This window comes from Schistocerca nitens, chromosome 5, assembly GCF_023898315.1.
Source record: "Schistocerca nitens isolate TAMUIC-IGC-003100 chromosome 5, iqSchNite1.1, whole genome shotgun sequence".
Taxonomy (NCBI): Eukaryota; Metazoa; Arthropoda; class Insecta; order Orthoptera; family Acrididae; genus Schistocerca; species Schistocerca nitens.
Genome location: NC_064618.1, coordinates 864,409,867 through 864,430,133, shown reverse-complemented (window position 1 = coordinate 864,430,133; position 20,267 = coordinate 864,409,867). Strand labels below are relative to the sequence as shown.

Genomic DNA, 20,267 nt, shown 5'->3' with positions numbered 1-20,267 from the left:
TCCATCGTCAAGGATCCGAACGCATACAAAAGATTCGCCGGCCGCGGTGGTCTCGCGGTTCTAGGCGCGCAGTCCGGAACCGTGCGACTGCTACGGTCGCAGGTTCGAATCCTGCCTCGGGCATGGATGTGTGTGATGTCCTTAGGTTAGTTAGGTTTAAGTAGTTCTAAGTTCTAGGGGACTAATGACCACAGCAGTTGAGTCCCATAGTGCTCAGAGCCATTTTTGAACAAAAGATTTTGTTATTTTAGAGTTGAGGATATACAAGCTGGAGGCATACTATCCGAGACTCCAACGAAGACAATCGCTGTAACAGCAAAGAAATAATCTCTATTACACTGAAGAGCCAAAGAAACTAGTACATCTGCCTAATATCTTGTAGGACCCCCGCGAGCACGCAGAAGTGCCGCAACACGACATGGCATGGACTCGACTAATGTTTGAAGTACTGCTGGAGGGAATTGACACCACGAATCCTGCAGGGCTGTCCATAAATGCGTAAGACTACGAGAGGGTGGAGATCTCTTCTGAACAACACGTTGCAAGGCATCCCAGATATGCTCAATAATGTTCATGCCTTGGAAGTTTGGTGGCCAGCGGAAGTGTTCAGACTCAGAAGAGTGTTCTGGAGCCACTCTGTAGCAATTCTGGACGCGTGGGGTGTCGCATTGTGCTGCTGGAATTGCCCAAGTCCGTCGGAATGCACAATGGACAAGAATGGATGCAGGTCATCAGACAGGATCCTTACGTACGTGTCACCTGTCAGAGTCGTGACTAGACGTATTAGGTGTCCCATATCACTCCAACTGCACACGCTCCACATCATTACAGAACCTCTACCAGCTTGAAAAGTCCACTGCTGACATGCAGGTCCAAGGATTCAAGAGGTTGTCTCCAAATCCGTACACGTCCATCCGCTCGATACAATTTCAAACGAGACTCGTCCGACCAGGCAACATGTTTCCAGTCATCAACAGCCCGATGTTGGTGCTGACGGGCCCAGGCGAGCCGTAAAGCTTCGCGTCGTGAGTCGTCAAGAGTACACGAGTGGGCCTTCGGCTCCGAAAGGCCATGTCGATGATGTTTCATTGAATGGATCGTGCGCCGACACTTCTGATTGTCCAGCATTGAAATCTGCAGCAATTTGCGGAAGGGCTGCCCTTCTGTCACATGGAACGACTGTCGTCGTTGGTCCTATTCTTGCAGAATCTTTTTCCGGCCACAGCGATGTCGGAGATTTGACGTTTTACTGAATTCCTGATATTCACGGTACACTCGTGAAATGGTCGTACGGGAAATTCCCCACTTCATCGCTACCTCGGAGATGCTGTGTCCCATCGCTCGTGCGCCGACTGTAACACCACGTTCAAACTGACTTAAATCTTGATAACCTGCCATTGTAGCATCAGTAACCGATCTGACCACTGCGCCAGACACTTGTTGTCTTATACAGGCGTTGCCGAACGCACCGCCGTATCCTGCACGTTTACATATCTCTGTATTTGAATACGCATCGCTACACCAGTTTATTTGGCGCTTCAGTGTACATACTATGTAAACGGATTTTTGAAGGGTAATTTAACTAACAATCCCAATAATACCGATGCTTCAAACGCCTGACCCGAGACCGTAAAACCCTCACACATCCTCACTACGAAGTCAATCATCTCCTGAGCCAAAGTCGGATTGAACAGTCCCCACACCTGCGTAACCCCTGCAGCCTATATTCTTAGCCTACTCCTATAAATACAAAACTAAACGTCCCCACATCAAACATGCATTGACAGTCCTTGTTTGCCCTATTGATACATAACAATTCCCAGACGATTCACTATGTTCCACATCCATCACCACACTTCTCCAAAGAATACTTCCATTTGTACGAGTCAATGCTCTCCAATAAATTACAATACGCTGCCAGTCCGTTCCTGTATTTCACCGTGATACCAAACAAAAGTGGTGCCCAAACTAGCGGTATTTCGCTTTCTCCCGACTGGATACCGCTGTCCGAGGTGCATTCAAGTTCTAAGGCCTCCGATTTTTTTTCTCCGGACTGGAAAGAGATAGAAACATGCGCATTGTTTTAAAATGAGGCCGCGTTCATTGTCAATACGTCCCAGAGATGGCAGCACCGTACGGCAGATGGAATTTTACCGCCAGCGGCGAGAATGAGAACTGTTTTAAATACTTAAAATGGCGACGTTTTCCTTACTTGAACAGCGTGCAACCATTCGTTTTCTGAATTTGCGTGGTGTGAAACCAATTGAAATTCATCGACAGTTGAAGGAGACATGTGGTGATGGAGTTATGGATGTGTCGAAAGTGCGTTCTTGGGCGCGACAGTTTAATGAAGGCAGAACATCGTGTGACAACAAACCGAAACAACCTCGGGCTCGCACAAGCAGGTCTGACGACACAATCGAGGAAGTGGAGAGAATTGTTTTGGGGGATTGCCGAATGACTGTTGAACAGATCGCCTCCAGAGTTGGCATTTCTGTGGGTTCTGTGCACACAAATCTGCATGACGACCTGAAAATGCGAAAAGTGTCATCCAGGTGGGCGCCACGAATGCTGACGGACCACCACACAGCTGCCCGTGTGGCATGTTGCCAAGCAATGTTGACGCGCAACGACAGCACGAATGGGACTTTCTTTTCGTTGTTTCTGACAATGGATGAGACGTGGATGCCATTTTTCAATCCAGAAACAAAGCGCCAGTCAGCCCAATGGAAGCACACAGATTCACCGCCACCAAAAAAATTTCGGGTAACCGCCGGTGCTGAAAAAATGCTGGTGTCCACGTTCTGGGACAGCGAGGGCGTAATACTTACCCATTGTGTTCCAAAGGGCACTACGGTAACAGGTGAATCCTACGAAAATGTTTTGAAGAACAAGTTCCTTCCTGCACTGCAACAGAAACGTCCGGGAAGGGCTGCGCGTGTGCTGTTTCACCGAGACAACGCACCCGCACATCGAGCTAACGTTACGCAACAGTTTCTTCCTGATAACAACTTTGAAGTGATTCCTCATGCTCCCTACTCACCTGACCTGTCTCCTAGTGACTTTTGGCTTTTTCCAACAATGAAAGACACTCTCCGTGGGCGCACATTGACCAACCGTGCTGCTATTGCCTCAGCAATTTTCCAGTGGTCAAAACAGACTCCTAAAGAAGCCTTCGCCGCTGCCATGGAGTCATGGCGTCAGCGTTGTGAAAAATGTGTACGTCTGCAGGGCGATTACGTCGAGAAGTAACGCCAGTTTCATCGATTTCGGGTGAGTAGTTAATTAGAAAAAAAATCGGAGGCCTTAGAACTTGAATGCACCTCGTATAATGCCAGCCACCCCCACCAAGATCTCACCCTGGACAGCACTGGTTCCTTCCCTTACTCCCGAACGATAAGAAGAGACAAATCCCATTCCACTAATCCAGCACTCGAAATACATACTTGACAAATTCACTTCTCGAACCCAAACAAACTGCCCAGCACTCTATCCATATCCCGCCTCCTTTTTCCGTCACACGATTCCAAGCCATTTCGTCCATGTTGTATAGCTGGAGCTGGTAATCACGCTACTGAAGCTGATTTTCAGTTGAGCCACAACACCAACACCATCAGCAGCACTGCAACGCCAACTCGAAGCCCTATCGCTAACACCCATCGCCACAATAAGATCGCTGGATTCAGTTTGATGAAATTCGGGCATTTCATCATCTTTTTGTGTATTTCCATTCAAGATACTTGTAATCAATATCTGTGAGACCGAAGATATCTTACTTATGCGTACTGGCCTTCTTTGTAGGCATGAAAATGCAATAAATAGAAAAAGGAAATTATCTCTCAGCAGTGAGAAGTTGATCATCAGTAGTGAATGTCTCATTAGCTTATTTAGTTTGTTAAAGCTATATTTACAGATGTATGATTCTATCTCCTTCAGCCATTGCTCAGCGTATCAATATGGAAATGTCGGAAGTAGACTGCATTGTTGTCGTAAAGCTAGAGTTGTTCTTAGTTTAATATTCCAATTTCAGAATGTCATTTTCGAAGTCTGTGCGTTTGTTGGATAAAAAACATGTGTATTTGAGAAAGAAAGTAAGTATTTGTAGAATTCTGTAAATATTTTAAAAAAGATGGTGATGCAATTGATGTGTAAAATAATATGTCGCAGCATGCAATTTGGAGTAAATTCAGGCTGCAGCTGATTCAAAGTGTTTGTGGTTATTTAGTGAAAAGAGTTTTACGTCATTCTTTTATAGTAATTTTTATTGTTTTATTAACTCTGAGCATATTCCTTCAGGACCTATTCCATACCGAACCAGGAACTAAACACACCAAAAAGTATTGCAAAACATCCGCAATTTCTGTGCGTACTTGCTTATGTATGTTTGAGATAGTGCCATGAAGTTAGTTATAATTACCAATAATAATAATAATAATCTTATAAATAAATTTCCCCTGAGGCATTTAAGACTCATCTTTATCTACGATTACGACGGAAGCTGAGGAAAGGAATTAAAATTTGTGGCACGGCCGGGACTCGAACCCAGGTCGTCTTGCTTACCAGGCAAAAATGCTAACAATTACATCACCACAGCTCTATTTTTAAACTTTTTTCGGTATTGTTCATTGCGTTTGATCTGGGCGGACGTCATAAGACATGCGTTCAAGTTGAACGTTGATTCCTTAACTCTGTTTATTATTATTATTATTAGTATTATAGAGAGCAAGCAGCCGTCTGACCGAACACGCTGAGCTACCGCGCCGGTTGAGCACCATGGTCAACAATGCTGCACGAACTATCCGAGTCGAAAGCCCTCCACCAAAACAACCTCAGTCCGTATCTACAGCTTATTTTCCCTCTACATTGTCACTATTGCGAGGGCTCTCAGGCATTGGAATAGCACCGCAGCGTTGGACGTAATGCGGAAGTCCTGTACCATTACGTCCAATGCTGAGGTGCTATTCCATGGCTGAGAGCCCTCGCAATAGTGACAATGTAGGGGGAAATTAAGCTGGTGATACGGATTGAAGTTTGTGCTGGGAAGGGCATTCCACATGAGTAGTCCGTGCAGCATTGTTGACTATAGTGCTGCGCTGATGTAATGGTTAGCACTTATGCCTAGTTAGCCAGAAGACCCGGGTTCGAGTCCTGGCCGTAGCACAAATTTTAATTCCTTTCCTCACCTTCCGACATTATGTAAATAATAATAATAATAGTGAATACTAATAATAGTAGTAATGGCAGCCATTAACAACGACAGTAATCGAATTAGTTTAGCACTTTCGGAGCCATGTTTCACAACACCACAAACAGAAGGTATAATGACAGTAAAGGCCGGCCGCGGTGGCCGAGCGGTTCTAGGCGCTTCAGTCCGGAACCGCGCTGCTGCTACTGTCGCAGGTTCGAATCCTGCCACGGGCATGGATGTGTGTGATGTCCTTCGGTTGGTTAGGTTTAAGTAGTTCTAAGTCTAGGGGACTGATGACCTCAGATGTTTAAGTCCCATAGTGCTTAGAGCCATTTGGACCATTTTGACAGTAACGATTGAAACGGCAGAGAAAGTGTTAAGAATGGTTGGAATGGCTCTGAGCACTATGGGACGTAACATTTTGAGATCATCAGTCCCCTAGAACTTAAAACTTCTTAAACCTAACTAACCTAAGAGCATCACACACATCCATGCCCGTGGCAGGATTGGAACCTGCGACAGTAGCAGCAGCGCGGTTCCGGACTGAAGCGCCTAGAACAGCTCGGTCACAGCGGCCGGTAAAGTGTTAAGAAACAGCAGACTGTTTCGTTTGCACGATAAATCATAATGATGTGGAACGAGTCATTTTACATTCACATTCGAGTCATTTTACATTCACATGGCAAAATTATTTGTAAGTAGGGGTACATGCTGAACATTTATGTTTTTTGTTGTACACTCCTGGAAATTGAAATAAGAACACCGTGAATTCATTGTCCCAGGAAGGGGAAACTTTATTGACACATTCCTGGGGTCAGATACATCACATGATCACACTGACAGAACCACAGGCACATAGACACAGGCAACAGAGCATGCACAATGTCGGCACTAGTACAGTGTATATCCACCTTTCGCAGCAATGCAGGCTGCTATTCTCCCATGGAGACGATCGTAGAGATGCTGGATGTAGTCCTGTGGAACGGCTTGCCATGCCATTTCCACCTGGCGCCTCAGTTGGACCAGCGTTCGTGCTGGACGTGCAGACCGCGTGAGACGACGCCGCATCCAGTCCCAAACATGCTCACTGGGGGACAGATCCGGAGATCTTGCTGGCCAGGGTAGTTGACTTACACCTTCTAGAGCACGTTGGGTGGCACGGGATACATGCGGACGTGCATTGTCCTGTTGGAACAGCAAGTTCCCTTGCCGGTCTAGGAATGGTAGAACGATGGGTTCGATGACGGTTTGGATGTACCGTGCACTATTCAGTGTCCCCTCGACGATCACCAGTGGTGTACGGCCAGTGTAGGAGATCGCTCCCCACACCATGATGCCGGGTGTTGGCCCTGTGTGCCTCGGTCGTATGCAGTCCTGATTGTGGCGCTCACCTGCACGGCGCCAAACACGCATACGCCCATCATTGGCACCAAGGCAGAAGCGACTCTCATCGCTGAAGACGACACGTCTCCATTCGTCCCTCCATTCACGCCTGTCGCGACACCACTGGAGGCGGGCTGCACGATGTTGGGGCGTGAGCGGAAGACGGCCTAACGGTGTGCGGGACCGTAGCCCAGCTTCATGGAGACGGTTGCGAATGGTCCTCGCCGATACCCCAGGAGCAACAGTGTCCCTAATTTGCTGGGAAGTGGCGGTGCGGTCCCCTACGGCACTGCGTAGGATCCTACGGTCTTGGCGTGCATCCGTGCGTCGCTGCGGTCCGGTCCCAGGTCGACGGGCACGTGCACCTTCCGCCGACCACTGGCGACAACATCGATGTACTGTGGAGACCTCACGCCCCACGTGTTGAGCAATTCGGCGGTACGTCCACCCGGCCTCCCGCATGCCCACTATACGCCCTCGCTCAAAGTCCGTCAACTGCACATACGGTTCACGTCCACGCTGTCGCGGCATGCTACCAGTGTTAAAGACTGCGATGGAGCTCCGTATGCCACGGCAAACTGGCTGACACTGACGGCGGCGGTGCACAAATGCTGCGCAGCTAGCGCCATTCGACGGCCAACACCGCGGTTCCTGGTGTGTCCGCTGTGCCGTGCGTGTGATCATTGCTTGTACAGCCCTCTCGCAGTGTCCGGAGCAAGTATGGTGGGTCTGACACACCGGTGGCAATGTGTTCTTTTTTCCATTTCCAGGAGTGTATTATTACTATTATTACTAAATGTCCACCACACGTTACACATTAGAGCAATAGAAATTCTTCTGCAGCAGTTAAGTTGCAGAAGAGCTCGCCCGAGTTGCACCGCTTGTGAGCTGGCGCACGCCCTGTTGCAGGCTGATCCACCCGCATCCCAACACGTACACGTTCACCAAGCGGCTGGCCGAGGTGCTGGTGGAGCAGCACCTGCAGGAACTGCCCGTCGTCATCGCCAGGCCCTCCATTGGTGAGCGCGACCGCCACGCCGCCTCACGCGGGAGCGGATTAGCCTAAGTATAAAGACCACAGCACACAGCGCGGTAGCTCGTAATCTGTCCGAATCGAGCCCGCTCCAAACACTGGACGGCACCTTACCCTTTCTATGAGCTTGCCACTTGTTTTCTTTAAGACTCACTTCAAGAGAAAATTCGTAACCTTAAAGGAAACTACAGAAACCGTATTTGAGATGTACGAGGGTCGTTCAATAAGTAATGCCCCATATTTTTTTTAAAACGGTGTTAATATACGTAGATAAAGGTCCTTGTTGGTGCTTCACATTTGATTGTTTCGAACCGTTCTGGCAGATGGCAGATCCGTAGTACAGCGTCAGAGTGGCGTCTACATACGGCTCACGTTACAAGCAGTGTGCTGTTATAGAAATCTTGTGTGCAGAAAAAGAAACCGTGGCGAACATCCATAAACGTTTGTGTGCAGTGTATGGCGATGCTGCAGTTGATATTACAGTTGGGCGATGGGTAAAGAAAGTTACAGCCTCAGAAAATGCAGAAGCAGAGCTCCATGTTCAGCCACGCTCGGGACGTCCTGTCACAGCCACCGCTCCAGGCATGCTGAATGGTGCGGACGCCATTATTCGTGGCGACCGACTCATCACAACTAGACAATTGGCTCTGCAGTTGTCGGTCAACATTGGAAGTGCGTCTGCAATAACCGAGACTCTCGGATATTCGAAGGGGTGCTCACGATGGGATCCACGAATGCTCACAGCGGACCACAAGACTCAAAGAAACGCCATTTCATGTGAATTGTTGGAGCGTTTTGAGACCGACGGAGAGGCCTTTCTGTCACGGATCGTTACGGGGAACGAAAGCTGGGTCCACCATTTTGCGCCGGAAACAAAAAGGCAGTTCGTGGAGTGGCATAATCCTCATTCACAACAAAAGAAGAAATTCAAGACAACCCCCTCTGCCAGAAGTCATGGTGACAGTCTTCTGTGATGGCGTCATTCTCGTGGATGGGATGCCAAGAGTTCAATGGTTCAATGGCTCTGAGCACTATGGGACTTAACATCGATGGTCATAAGTCCCCTAGAACTTAGAACTACTTAAACCTAACTAACCTAAGGACATCACACAACACCCAGCCATCACGAGGCAGAGAAAATCCCTGACCCCGCCGGGAATCGAACTCGGGAACCCGGGCGTGGGAAGCGAGAACGCTACAGCACGACCACGAGATGCGGGCTGCCAAGAGGGACAACCATCAATGAAGAGGCATACGTGAAGACTCTGAATAAACTCAAGAACAGTTTCAGACGTGTTCGATCTGACAAGAATCCGGCAGAAATCTTGCTCCAAAACGATAACGCACGCCCACAGACAAGTCTGAGAACGCGGGAACACATCGCCAAATTAGGTTGGACATCATTCCCACATCCTCCCTACAGTCCACACCTGGCACCCTCGGACTTCCATCTCTTCGGGCCGCTTAAAGATTCTCTACGGGGAACACATTTTGAAGATGACAAGAGTGTCAGTCATGCAGTGAAAACATGGCTACGCCTACAGGACAAGAGCTTTTACCAGCAGGGGATACAAGCTCCTCCACAACGTTGGCGTACGGCCATAGAACGTGATGGAGACTATGTAGAAAAACAGGACATGGACAAGACATGTTGATGTATATTTTCATCAAATACTGACTCTTAACAATAAATATGTTCTGAGAAAAAAATATGGGGCATTACTTATTGAACGACCCTCATAATAATAGCACTTTCCTTGACTGCTTCCACCTGAGCACATTATGCGTGAATGTGTGCACTGCTGGTCATTAACATTGGAACACCACTGAAGACACTGTACAACATTCACACTGGCGTGGAGGGTACTTACTACTTGCTTGGATGTACAAATGATTCGCTTTCCTGTGCAACTACACAAAGTAGCTAGGAGCGATGCCATATACATTATGTATATAAGAAAAGATTTTACAGCGGATTCCCCATTGAGAAATCTGATTTGAATGTTGGCTGTTTGTGAGAAGGTAGAGTTACACCTTGAGTATGGAGGAGAACGGCTACCAGCAAGTGTCGGAATTTGATACTGGCTGGACCGTGACCTATGGATATTGTTCCTCGCGTTGCTCACACTCCCATGACTCTCATGTGAAAATGCATTCAATACCTTCAGGAGTGTTATACTTGACACCATGTAGGCTCTGAGCGGCCCCACGTGACTAGCGCCCGAGAGTACAGTCACCCTTGCGGGATCGTACAGCCTCGTCTCGTACTCTGGCTCAGGAAATGGCCTTGTTTCCAGTTAAGTACACACGGACGCTGCGACGACGTCTGGAGTTCCAAAGACTGTCAGCTGGGCCTCCATTGTTGCGGCTTCCCTGGCGTGCCAGCAAACAAAGGCGCGCCGACAGTGGCGCTCCCAGTGACAACCACCAACACGGAGAGGCAGCACGCCGTCTTTCCCCACCAGCGTAAACCATCGCCTTGGACACACCCATGTGCAGAGACTCCTACGAGAATGAACGCTGTCAGATTGCATTCGTCATTGTCATGTGGGTCCGGCACGTGGTGGTACGTGGTGCCACTGTGTACGCAACACCATCACCTCTGGTTCACGTAGCCGGTAAGAAATGAACGTCAGTCATAATATTTCTGAGGTGTTGAGGTTGCTGGGTGTGCGCTGTTTTCTTGGTGCCCATGACAATACAACGGAATGCTGAACATCGCTTGTGCTGTAATGACCTAGCTCAACACACAGCGGGTTCGCCTGCTGCTCTGGCAAGCACGTCCTCTAGATCTACCACGCAGTGTACACAGCTGGTCACTGGTTTGCCGTGATACTGGTACGAGAATAATTATCATCCATTAAGATAGATGAACTGTGGCATATAGCTGAAGCAGTATGGAATGACGTATTTCCATAGCCCTTCCAAGCTCTGTTAGACTCTCTACCCAGCTGGGTTAGCTTGATAATTTCTGCCAAAGGTGGCAGCACTGCCTACCATATTTCGCACCCTGTACTCCCCCAAACCGCTAAAAAACTTTACTACTGTACAGTATAAGCACAATGAATAAAATTTCTTTATTCACTATAGTTGTTGCAATTCTAATGGCTGACTGTGTACTATGGTTGGTTGGTTGGTTGGTTGGTTTGGAGTCGAAAGGGACCGAACTACAGGGTCATCAGTCCCTTTGTGTACTACTCTCTCTAGTCCCTAATGTGATATCCAGCTGGTAAGAAATTACTATGAAATCGTGTTTGAGGTGGTTTTTGGGACTTAAAAGTTAAAAAAAAACCAGTCAAACTACTCTGACAGATTGTATAAAAATTATATAAAATAATTTATCATACATAACATCTTTCTATTTCCTACATTAAGCTTGAAATAGTGCTTATTCTTAACTGTGAACCTATACGCGTATGTATCAGGTGTGTCAGTGCTAGACCAGAATGAAATGATCAACTTAAACTTTACAAAACTGGTAAGAAGAACCTTTACATGAATCAAATTCAACAACTACAGCTAGAGGAAACAAGAGTGGAGCTGAAGTTCTGAGGGTTTTTTTCTTCGTCTCAGCAGTTTTTCCCGTTGGTTCTTCTCATCCTGCCAATACCAAATTACTATTCCTGAATTTCTTACCAAGTCTTTCTTTCCTAGCAACAACTTCATGGCTCTGTTCCTTCCAGTATCTCTTGGTTTCGTACTTCACCGTAAAGTATTTTCGAGCCCTGCATCACACATGCCTCTAGTTTCTACTTTCTCTTCTCCTGGTTCATACACGAGTTCCACAAACTGCGATACCGCTACTTGAAAGTCACCTTCAGGCGCTTTTTCAGCTTTATCAAAGTTTGAGCGCTGCAGTCTTCCTAAGGCATCCTCAACAAGTGTTGGTGCGGTTCTATTTTGTTTAGACACAGGCACGTTTTTCACTTATTATGTGAGAGATGGATCATTTCATGACTGCGACAGTGAGGATTACTGGTCTCAAATGACGAGATGTCATTGTAGTTGCTCTTGGTAACAAACTGGGAGAAGAACCGACGTACGATGATCACCTCGGGGTTCTGTAACTAGTGACCACCTACATACCACTTCGAACATAAACACTATCTACGTCCATGAATGCAACTGTAAACCACCAATAACTCGGAAAAGACTGAAATGTTGTAGTTTCACTCATCATCACTGGTGTTCTACGAGGCCCAACTTCGCAACGCTCTCTAGGAAAGTGGTTGAGAGGTACCTGTCTTCACTGACAGGTGTAGTTCCGTTCGGGTTTGTAACCGATTGTCATGGATGTGGAGTGACATCTGTCTCCCTTCATGAGGATCTCCCTGTGGCTAGTAGAGTTATAGCATGTCACGCTAGACATGTGGACCAGTCCACTCTGCCATCCTCACACGCCTCCATGCCGTCCCATTTTACTTCTCTGATTGCATACAACAGGTTGACATTTGGGCAACGCTTCACAGCCGTGGTGCAGGTTCACATGACCGCCTGGCAACTTCAAAGCGAACAGTAGGCTCTTTTGAAAGTGTACTTCATATTATTTCGGACACCTTAGGTAGATGAGGCAGCAGCATCAAATGTGTTGAAGTGAGAGAATAATTCATTCGCTTAGTTGCAAAATGTCCTTTATCCAATCGGGATAAATGTCCTTAAGTAGTAAAAAACGTATTTAACAGTTTCTGCTGTATGTATAAACTTGAAATTTTTTCTGCATGTTTCTTAGTTGTCTATTTTTGTTATTAAAAAAATCATAAAAATAACTTACTTCAAAATTTTGTTATAAATAAAAACCTCTTGGATAAGGACGTTTTGGACCCAGATATGGAGAACAGACATTTTGAAAATAAAAACTTTGGATAAGAGACAGTTTGAAAAAGAAAATACGGGAACAATTATAAACAGTGTTGGTTTAATAAATGTATATAATTTAATTTTTGTGGAAACGTTGTCTGTAGGTATTTTTAAAACAACTGAAGTAATTTTTGTTTAAGTTAGGGAAACAGATAGAAACATACATTTACCAGAAAATTATTAAAAAATAACACACACATTACAGAAAACATAATTTTAAAAGTGCTTTGAGGGTAGTCATTTACTTATTTAAATCTGGATTTGTCCTATTAATTGCTGTGAAGTAATTAAAAGCCATTTTCATCGTTCATGTGTCCACCAGCGTTTTCATCATAACATTGTTCTTCAGGTCTATACTGTTCTGGACTGAATATAATATTTTTGTATAAGGCCAGGTCTTCATTTTGAGCCCAGTTTTCCTCAAAGTGAAGAGTCAGAAGCTTGTTGACATCTTTCACTTTCAGCTCTTTTACTGTTACTCCAGGTAGTATTAACGGTAGTTCAAAGTTTTGAACTTTAAATCCAGGTCTGAGTACTTTTTTCGCCTTTCCGAGGTTGGTGTTATATCAAGGTTCACATGCTGCAAGTACTTCACAGGTCGGCACGTTGCCTAGTGTTATATCTTTTAACAGTTAAAACTTTAAAGTGCCAATTTCCAGGCTTCTTTTGGTAATTTTCATACCTTATCCCAGACAAAAATATTACAGCTCTCAGTCATACTGAAAACAGTTCCACATTCTTTAAAGATTTCAATGTATTTCTTAGGCTTAATAATAGTGCCATAATTTTGAATTTCCTTCTCAATTCTGCCAAATACACGATCAGGCGAAGTATACGAATGACCTGGTACAGGGAATACTAAAACAATGTCTTTAATATTTGGCGGCGCATCACTTACCAACCAGTATTGAAGCATAATCTTCATTGAACTGTTCCGGTTCTGCCCCCCACAACCATCCACAAAAACCCTTACAGTGGTCACTCCTTCCAAGCAAGTATTTTTTAGTCTATGAAAAACTGCTGATGCAATTTCATTCGAACCTTTTTTGAAGTCCGATTCTGTCGAGTGATACAAAAAGAAAACACGGTCTTTTGTCCGTTTATCTTTAGACGTGCCTTGACAGATAGTAAAGTTAAATAAATAGAACTGTCGAATGTAGTAAGCTGCCTGGTCAGGGATTTTGGGTAAAACCAAATTCTTTTGGCAGTCAAAAGATAGGTGATTTCATTTTCAGTTTTCAGTAAATTAAAGAATGCTTCTGCCCTTTTTTGTGGAGACTGAGCTCAATTTCAACCGATTTGTTCCCGTTGTCTAATTTCAACTGAAACTGGAAGCATTTGGAGCACTTGTCCACAGCAGGAGAGCCAAAGCTTAAGTTATAATCTTTGACAAATATTTCATAAAAATATGAATATGGAACTTGAAGATCACTTTCTACTCCTGAATTGTAAGCCTTGTGAAACTTACTTATTGAAAGGTGGCTCGAAAAATATTGTCTTGTAATTCTAGTGTTTCTGTGGTAATTTTTTTCAAGTGGGCAGAGGTTCTCTATGAATGACTTTACAGAATGCCTTTTAGCCTCAAACTTACGGTCTCCTCCTCTATTCTCTACAGCTAGATTTCTGGAGTGGAAATGTCTCTTACAAACTCGTTGACCTCTTTTCTCACTAACACCAAGTATGCCACAAAAGGATTTCTTACATATCCGAAAAAAATGGCTCTGAGCACTATGGGACTCAACTTCTCAGGTCATTAGTCCCCTAGAACTTAGAACGAGTTAAACCTAACTAACCTAAGGACATCACACACATCCATGCCCGAGGCAGGATTCGAACCTGCGACCGTAGCGGCCTCGCGGTTCCAGACTGCAGCGCCTAGAACCGCACGGCCACTTCGGCCGGCTACATATCCGAACCAAAGAAGTGTTTCCATTTCGTATGTGGGATTAGATAGCGATTCCAATTTTCAGTGATTTGTTTCCGTCCATCTTCATTAGTTCTCCTCCCTTTAGGGAGTTTCACTCACTTTAAACGCAGAAGAACACTTAAAAACAGCCTAATTTCAATTATTGGTAAGAATTTTGACAATAAAAACGCCATGGTGAACACACAAAACAAGCACCAACTTCACAACGAACAAAAAACATGACTTATCGTCAATAGTAAACAAAATTTAGCTTCAGCTGATTGCCAGTTCTACCACAACACTGGAAAAGTACCCTACATAATGATTTTAAATTACCCTATTACTTAAAATGGTTGGTAGTTGCACTGTGTGTAAGAGTCATTTTTGAAAAAAAAAAGACACTCTGCTTATAAAAGGCAAAGGATATAGGTCGATTTTGGTACAAAAATTAACGGTAGATGAGTCGGTCATGTTTGACTGGATAAGGGACATTCTGAAACTAAATAGGGGTGTTTCAGGATTTTATTATTTTATTGCAATGGTTTAAAGGACGTTTTGTACGAAAACCGTTGTTTAATATGATGTAAAAAATTGATGAATTTCCACAAAAATTGGATAAAGGACGTTTTGGAAATGAGCGACTCAATTACAGTAATTTATTTCCAATTGCTTTATAGATTCTGACAACACCGCGTGAACAACCGGCCAGCTAGTCTTCTTTAGCATTCAGTCCCCTCTCTGAGCCATCAAAACAATATCAACCATCAACTTTGACGCTTGTTGCAGTACATCGACAGTGTATTCTCCAACCCATCTGTCGACTGGTACGCTGTTGATTACCACATTATGATTGACTGACATCAGTTGTTTGAAATGAAGAGAGTCTTGGTGAAGGGGCAGTACCTTCTGGGCATGACCAGCACCGAAATAGTGATCGCTTACATGATCGCAATTTGATGAATCAGTCGAAATGGAACACTCAGCCATCCGCTACCGCGTCACCATGAAAGATGGGTTTAAATGTAGAGGTCATCAATCATCTTCGAACAGCTGTTTGGAAACGCTCCACAATGCCGCCAAATTCTTCCAGTTTCTTTATATTGTGACTGCCTTTTATTTCAGTCATCCAGTATGTGTGTTCTGGGAGCAGCAGCAACATGATTTCACTGTGCAATGTCCAGTTTTCTGTGAGAGTCAATGACACAGACGACAAAGTAGCGGTGGAAAAAAAAAATTGTAAGGTGGTGTATAAAGCTGTGGCACTATGCTGCTTGGACATAAACAGTGTATCAGACAACAAAACGGGGATCCTGTCTTGTGGCTGATAGTCTGTGGGATATGGCGCTCCTACAGTATAGGCGGTGAAACTTTACACTGATTTGTGCAAGCGACTTCGATCGCTGGGCACCTGCTCCTGTATATTTAACAGGACCGCTACATATGCTCTATTTCAGCACAAGGATCGTATTTGTTTTCGATTATGTATCGAGTTCTCTGTTTGTTTTCTCTGTTGGATGGCACAAAATAACGACATGTTCCCCTTTTCTACCGAGTGGTGAAGACATGGTCCTGTAGCATTAACTCGGCTCACCCTGGCTACACAGGTTGCAGAAGATGGTAGATATGTATGGTAAATGTAGCACTCTCCATCTTCTGCTGAGTTGCAACTTAAACTGGGGCGATCACATGGACAAAGCTGAAGGGAGGACGTGGAAGAGACTGAGGAACAGTTACGAGATGCAGTGGGACTGTCTGACACAACGTTGGAGTTTTTCTCTAGCAGATACGTTCGATAAAGGTGGCTCGTTTCGAGATATGAGAGAGGAATGAGTATTATTCACTAGTGTCTGTAATCATTAAAACACACCTCCATCGGATCCAACGCAAGTATGTGGTTGACTGGACAGACTTGATTCCAAATTGCAGACAGCAATTCTGCCAAAAAGTGTAATGCTATCTGCGACTCTTGTGTGTGACCGCAGAACCAAGACAGCTTCTTATGCAGGTAACATAGTCGTTGTGCTCGTGTTCTTAATAGTGCAGTTCTTGCGCAAAATGTATGTTGCCTGCGGTAGAGTCCTTCTGCGGGCAGCTTCAAATGTCAGTTTTCAATAGTGATGCTCGAAAACAACATCGTCTTCCTTCCAGGGATCCTGTTTGAACTACCTGGTGAGTGTAATCCGACTACTGAAAAAGAAAAATTACTCGCCATCAAAAGTGACTCTCGCAAACAATTTAATTAATTAGTCTACCAATTTGAGATTAGTAACATGCCGCGAGGTGCCTGGAAGCGATGGCTATGGCACCACTTTATGATTCTTGGCTTTTTTGTTGTTGTTGTTGTTGTTGTTGTGCTGGTTAACGATACTTGAATCTCTCACCTAAATGGGGAGAAACAACCATCGTAATAAAATCAGATGTATTATCGAATTTATAAAATGACATGTAATATAAACATTATATTTACAACTTCTCTGTGCTGTTACCTTGACGTGACGTCCGCAAGCGAGCAGGCGTCCTGTGACTGTCATGAGCAAAAAATGAGTTTAATATTCTAGTCCTGCGATGCAGCATGTGGCAGATAAGAAAATACATGTTTCTACGTGATGTACGAATACTTAGAGGGAATATAGCCTATGCCGTAGTCCTATACAGGATTATCACAACAAGTAACGATACTTAAGCGATGTGAAAACGCGTGTATTGTCCAATTTCTTCTATGTTCGAAAATGGTTCGTATAAACGGGAAGAATCTACATTTTGCCTGAGAAATTCGAGGTGTATGGTCAACAACGTCGCTGCTTTGGATTGGGTAAAGAGAATTTTTCAAACTAGTGGGTCTATGCCAGGGTGGGATTCTATAGAACTACTGTATACGAGGTGCGGCTAGAAAAAAACCGGACTGATGCTGGAAAAAACATTTATTTACAATTATTTACAATTTCATGTTATCTCCTTCAATGTACTCCCCTCCTCGGTCTCTACACCGCTCCATACGAATTTTCCACTGTTCATAGCAATGCTGCAGATCATTTTCGGTAAGTCCATACATTACTTCCGTCACTTTTTCTTTTACTGCTTCAACAGTCTCAAGTCTAGTTCCTTTCAAAGCTGACTTGACTTTAGGGAAAAGAAAAAAGTCACAGGGGGCCAAATCAGGTGAGTAGGGTGGATGATCTAAGATGGGAATGTTGTGTTTTGCCAAAAACGTCTTCACTGACAACGCACTGTGAGCTGGGGCATTGTCTTGGTGAAGGATCCATGACTTTTTTCTCCACAAATCGTTCCGTTTTCTCCGTACTCGCTCACGTAGGGTAGCCAGGACGCTAATGTAGTAATGCTGATTCACTGTTTGTCCCTCTGGTACCCAATCAATGTGCACAATCCCTTCGATGTAAAAAAAAACAATCATCATTGCCTTGAATTTCGATTTTGACATTCGTGCTTTTTTTGTCGTGGAGAACCAGGAGTTTTCCAATGCATCGATTGGCGTTTAGTTTCGGGATCGTAAGTAAAAAACCACGATTCATCGCAAGTAATAACATTTTGTAAGAAGGTGGGATCACTTTCAATGTTTTCCAGGATGTCAGAACAAATCATTCTTCGGCGTTCCTTCTGTTCAATTGTGAGACACTTTGGAACCATTTTTGAACACACTTTGTTCATGTTGAAACTTTCATGAAGAATCTGCCTAACACTTTCCTTGTCAACTCCTGTTAACTCAGACACTGCTCTGATTGTTAAACGGCGATCTTGTCGAACAAGTTTACCGATTTTTTCAATGTTTGCATCAGTTTTTGCTGACAATGGTCTGCCAGTGCGAGTGTCATCACTGGTGTCTTCGCGGCCATCTTTAAATCGTTTAAACCACTCAAACACTTGTGTTCGCGATAAACAATCATCGCCGTACACTTGTTGTAACATTACAAACGTTTCACTTGCAGATTTTCCTAGTTTGAAACAAAATTTGATGTTAACACGCTGTTCTTTCTGTACACTCAACATTTTCCGACGCACAGACAAAACGTCAACTACTTAAAACAGACGCCACGGGCAGACTGAGCGCAGGGGGCAGATGAAACTCGAGCAGTAGGCGGAGCGAGAGTCACGTGACAGGCCACGCGACTTTCAGCCTTATTGCATTCGTTTTATTGTTTCACCAGTACTAGTCCGGTTTTTTTCTAGCCACACCTCGTACGTCCAAGCTGCCGCTGATTGTTTCGCACTGCACCGCAGCTGGCTGCAGCGGAGGTCACGAGGAGTCGGCAACCAGAAGCAACGGATTATCTCACAAGGGGAGGCCACGACGTTTGGAACGCGGATTTACTGTAAACTTCGTACGCTCGTAGTACTCCATGAGGACAACAAAATGTGTAAGCAATAGCGCGTACTTCTCAAGCGTTACTGAGAAAATCGCAAGATAATTTCGGTTGTCAAATATATATCTGTGCGTAGCCATATTTACCATGAAGCGGCTGCAGCCGAGTGGTGCCGGCACGGTAGCTCAGCGTGTTCGGTCAGAGGGCTGCGTGCTCTCTGTAATATAAAAAAAAAAAACTGAGTAAAGGATTCAACGATCAACTTGAACGGATGCCTTGTGACGTCCGGCCAGACCAAACGCAACGCGCTATATCGAACAAAATGAAAAAAAGAGAAAAAAAGCGTGTTCGGACAGAGCGTTAGCTACTCTTTGTAATAATAATACTGGACAAACGGATCAACGAACAAACTGAACAAATTCAACGAAAAATATAAAAGAAAATTAAGAAAAAAAAAAATGTGGTTGGCGTTCAAGCCGCAGGATCGCTGGATCGAGATCCGTTCGTCAGATTTCTTTTTATTTTTTTATTTTCAACACAGTCATTTTCTTTAGTATTTATATTACAATTGATATAATGGGAAAAATACGTCTAATCGGATGGACTTTTATTAAATTTACAATGTTATTTGCAGTCTACTAATTTTTATTATCACAAATAATATAATATTCATAACTATCGACTAGTAAACGACCAAATGCATAAAAAGATACTGAAAATGTATGCTTGTCCGTGATTTGAGAAATCCCTTATACCTGAAAGGAGCCCGAAACGACTTGTTACCTCCAAGTTTTCACCGGCACAGACGGCTTTCGAAAGATGTACAATTAATCGTCGCTTTCGACATTACGACTACAACTTGCTGGATGGTATTTTTCGTAAAAACATGGAAAACATAAAGTTAAACGGCACCAGCTGCATTCAATGAATGCTACGTTTGCGCATACGGAAGGTCTTTTGACGTTTTCTATGCAACAACAAACCTCGTTAACATTTTCTAAAACCTCTCTTTCAGACGATAATTTGGAAGCAAACGATGCACAACGCAATATTTCCTTAAAATTCGGCGCTGATAATTGGTTATGCAGCATCGAGTGTATTTTAATAGCGTATTCCGAGAAGCAGTTTCTCGTTCTCTTCGATTAAATACGAACAGTTTTGAAGACACGGACAAGCATACATTTCCGGTATCTCTTTATGCGTTTGGTCGTTTACTAGTCGATAGTTATGAATATTATATTATTTGTGATAATAAAAATTAGTAGACTGCAAATAACATTGTAAATTTAATAAAAGTCCATCCGATTAGACGTATTTTTCCCATTATATCAATTGTAATATAAATACTAAAGAAAATGACTGTGTTGAAAATAAAAAAATAAAAAGAAATCTGACGAACGGATCTCGATCCAGCGATCCTGCGGCTTGAACGCCAACCACATTTTTTTTTCTTAATTTTCTTTTATATTTTTCGTTGAATTTGTTCAGTTTGTTCGTTGATCCGTTTGTCCAGTATTATTATTACAAAGAGTAGCTAACGCTCTGTCCGAACACGCTTTTTTTCTCTTTTTTTCATTTTGT

At 44.1% G+C, this 20,267-nt stretch overlaps 1 protein-coding gene across 1 annotated transcript in view; it reads left to right on the top strand.

The window, feature by feature from the left end:
• LOC126260059 (putative fatty acyl-CoA reductase CG5065) overlaps positions 1-20,267 on the top strand; it is a 468,918-nt gene that overhangs the window by 314,634 nt on the left and 134,017 nt on the right. The window contains exon 5 of the mRNA XM_049957250.1: positions 7,481-7,590. Within this exon, the coding sequence (XP_049813207.1) occupies positions 7,481-7,590 (110 nt within the window). The remainder of the gene's footprint in view (positions 1-7,480; positions 7,591-20,267) is intronic.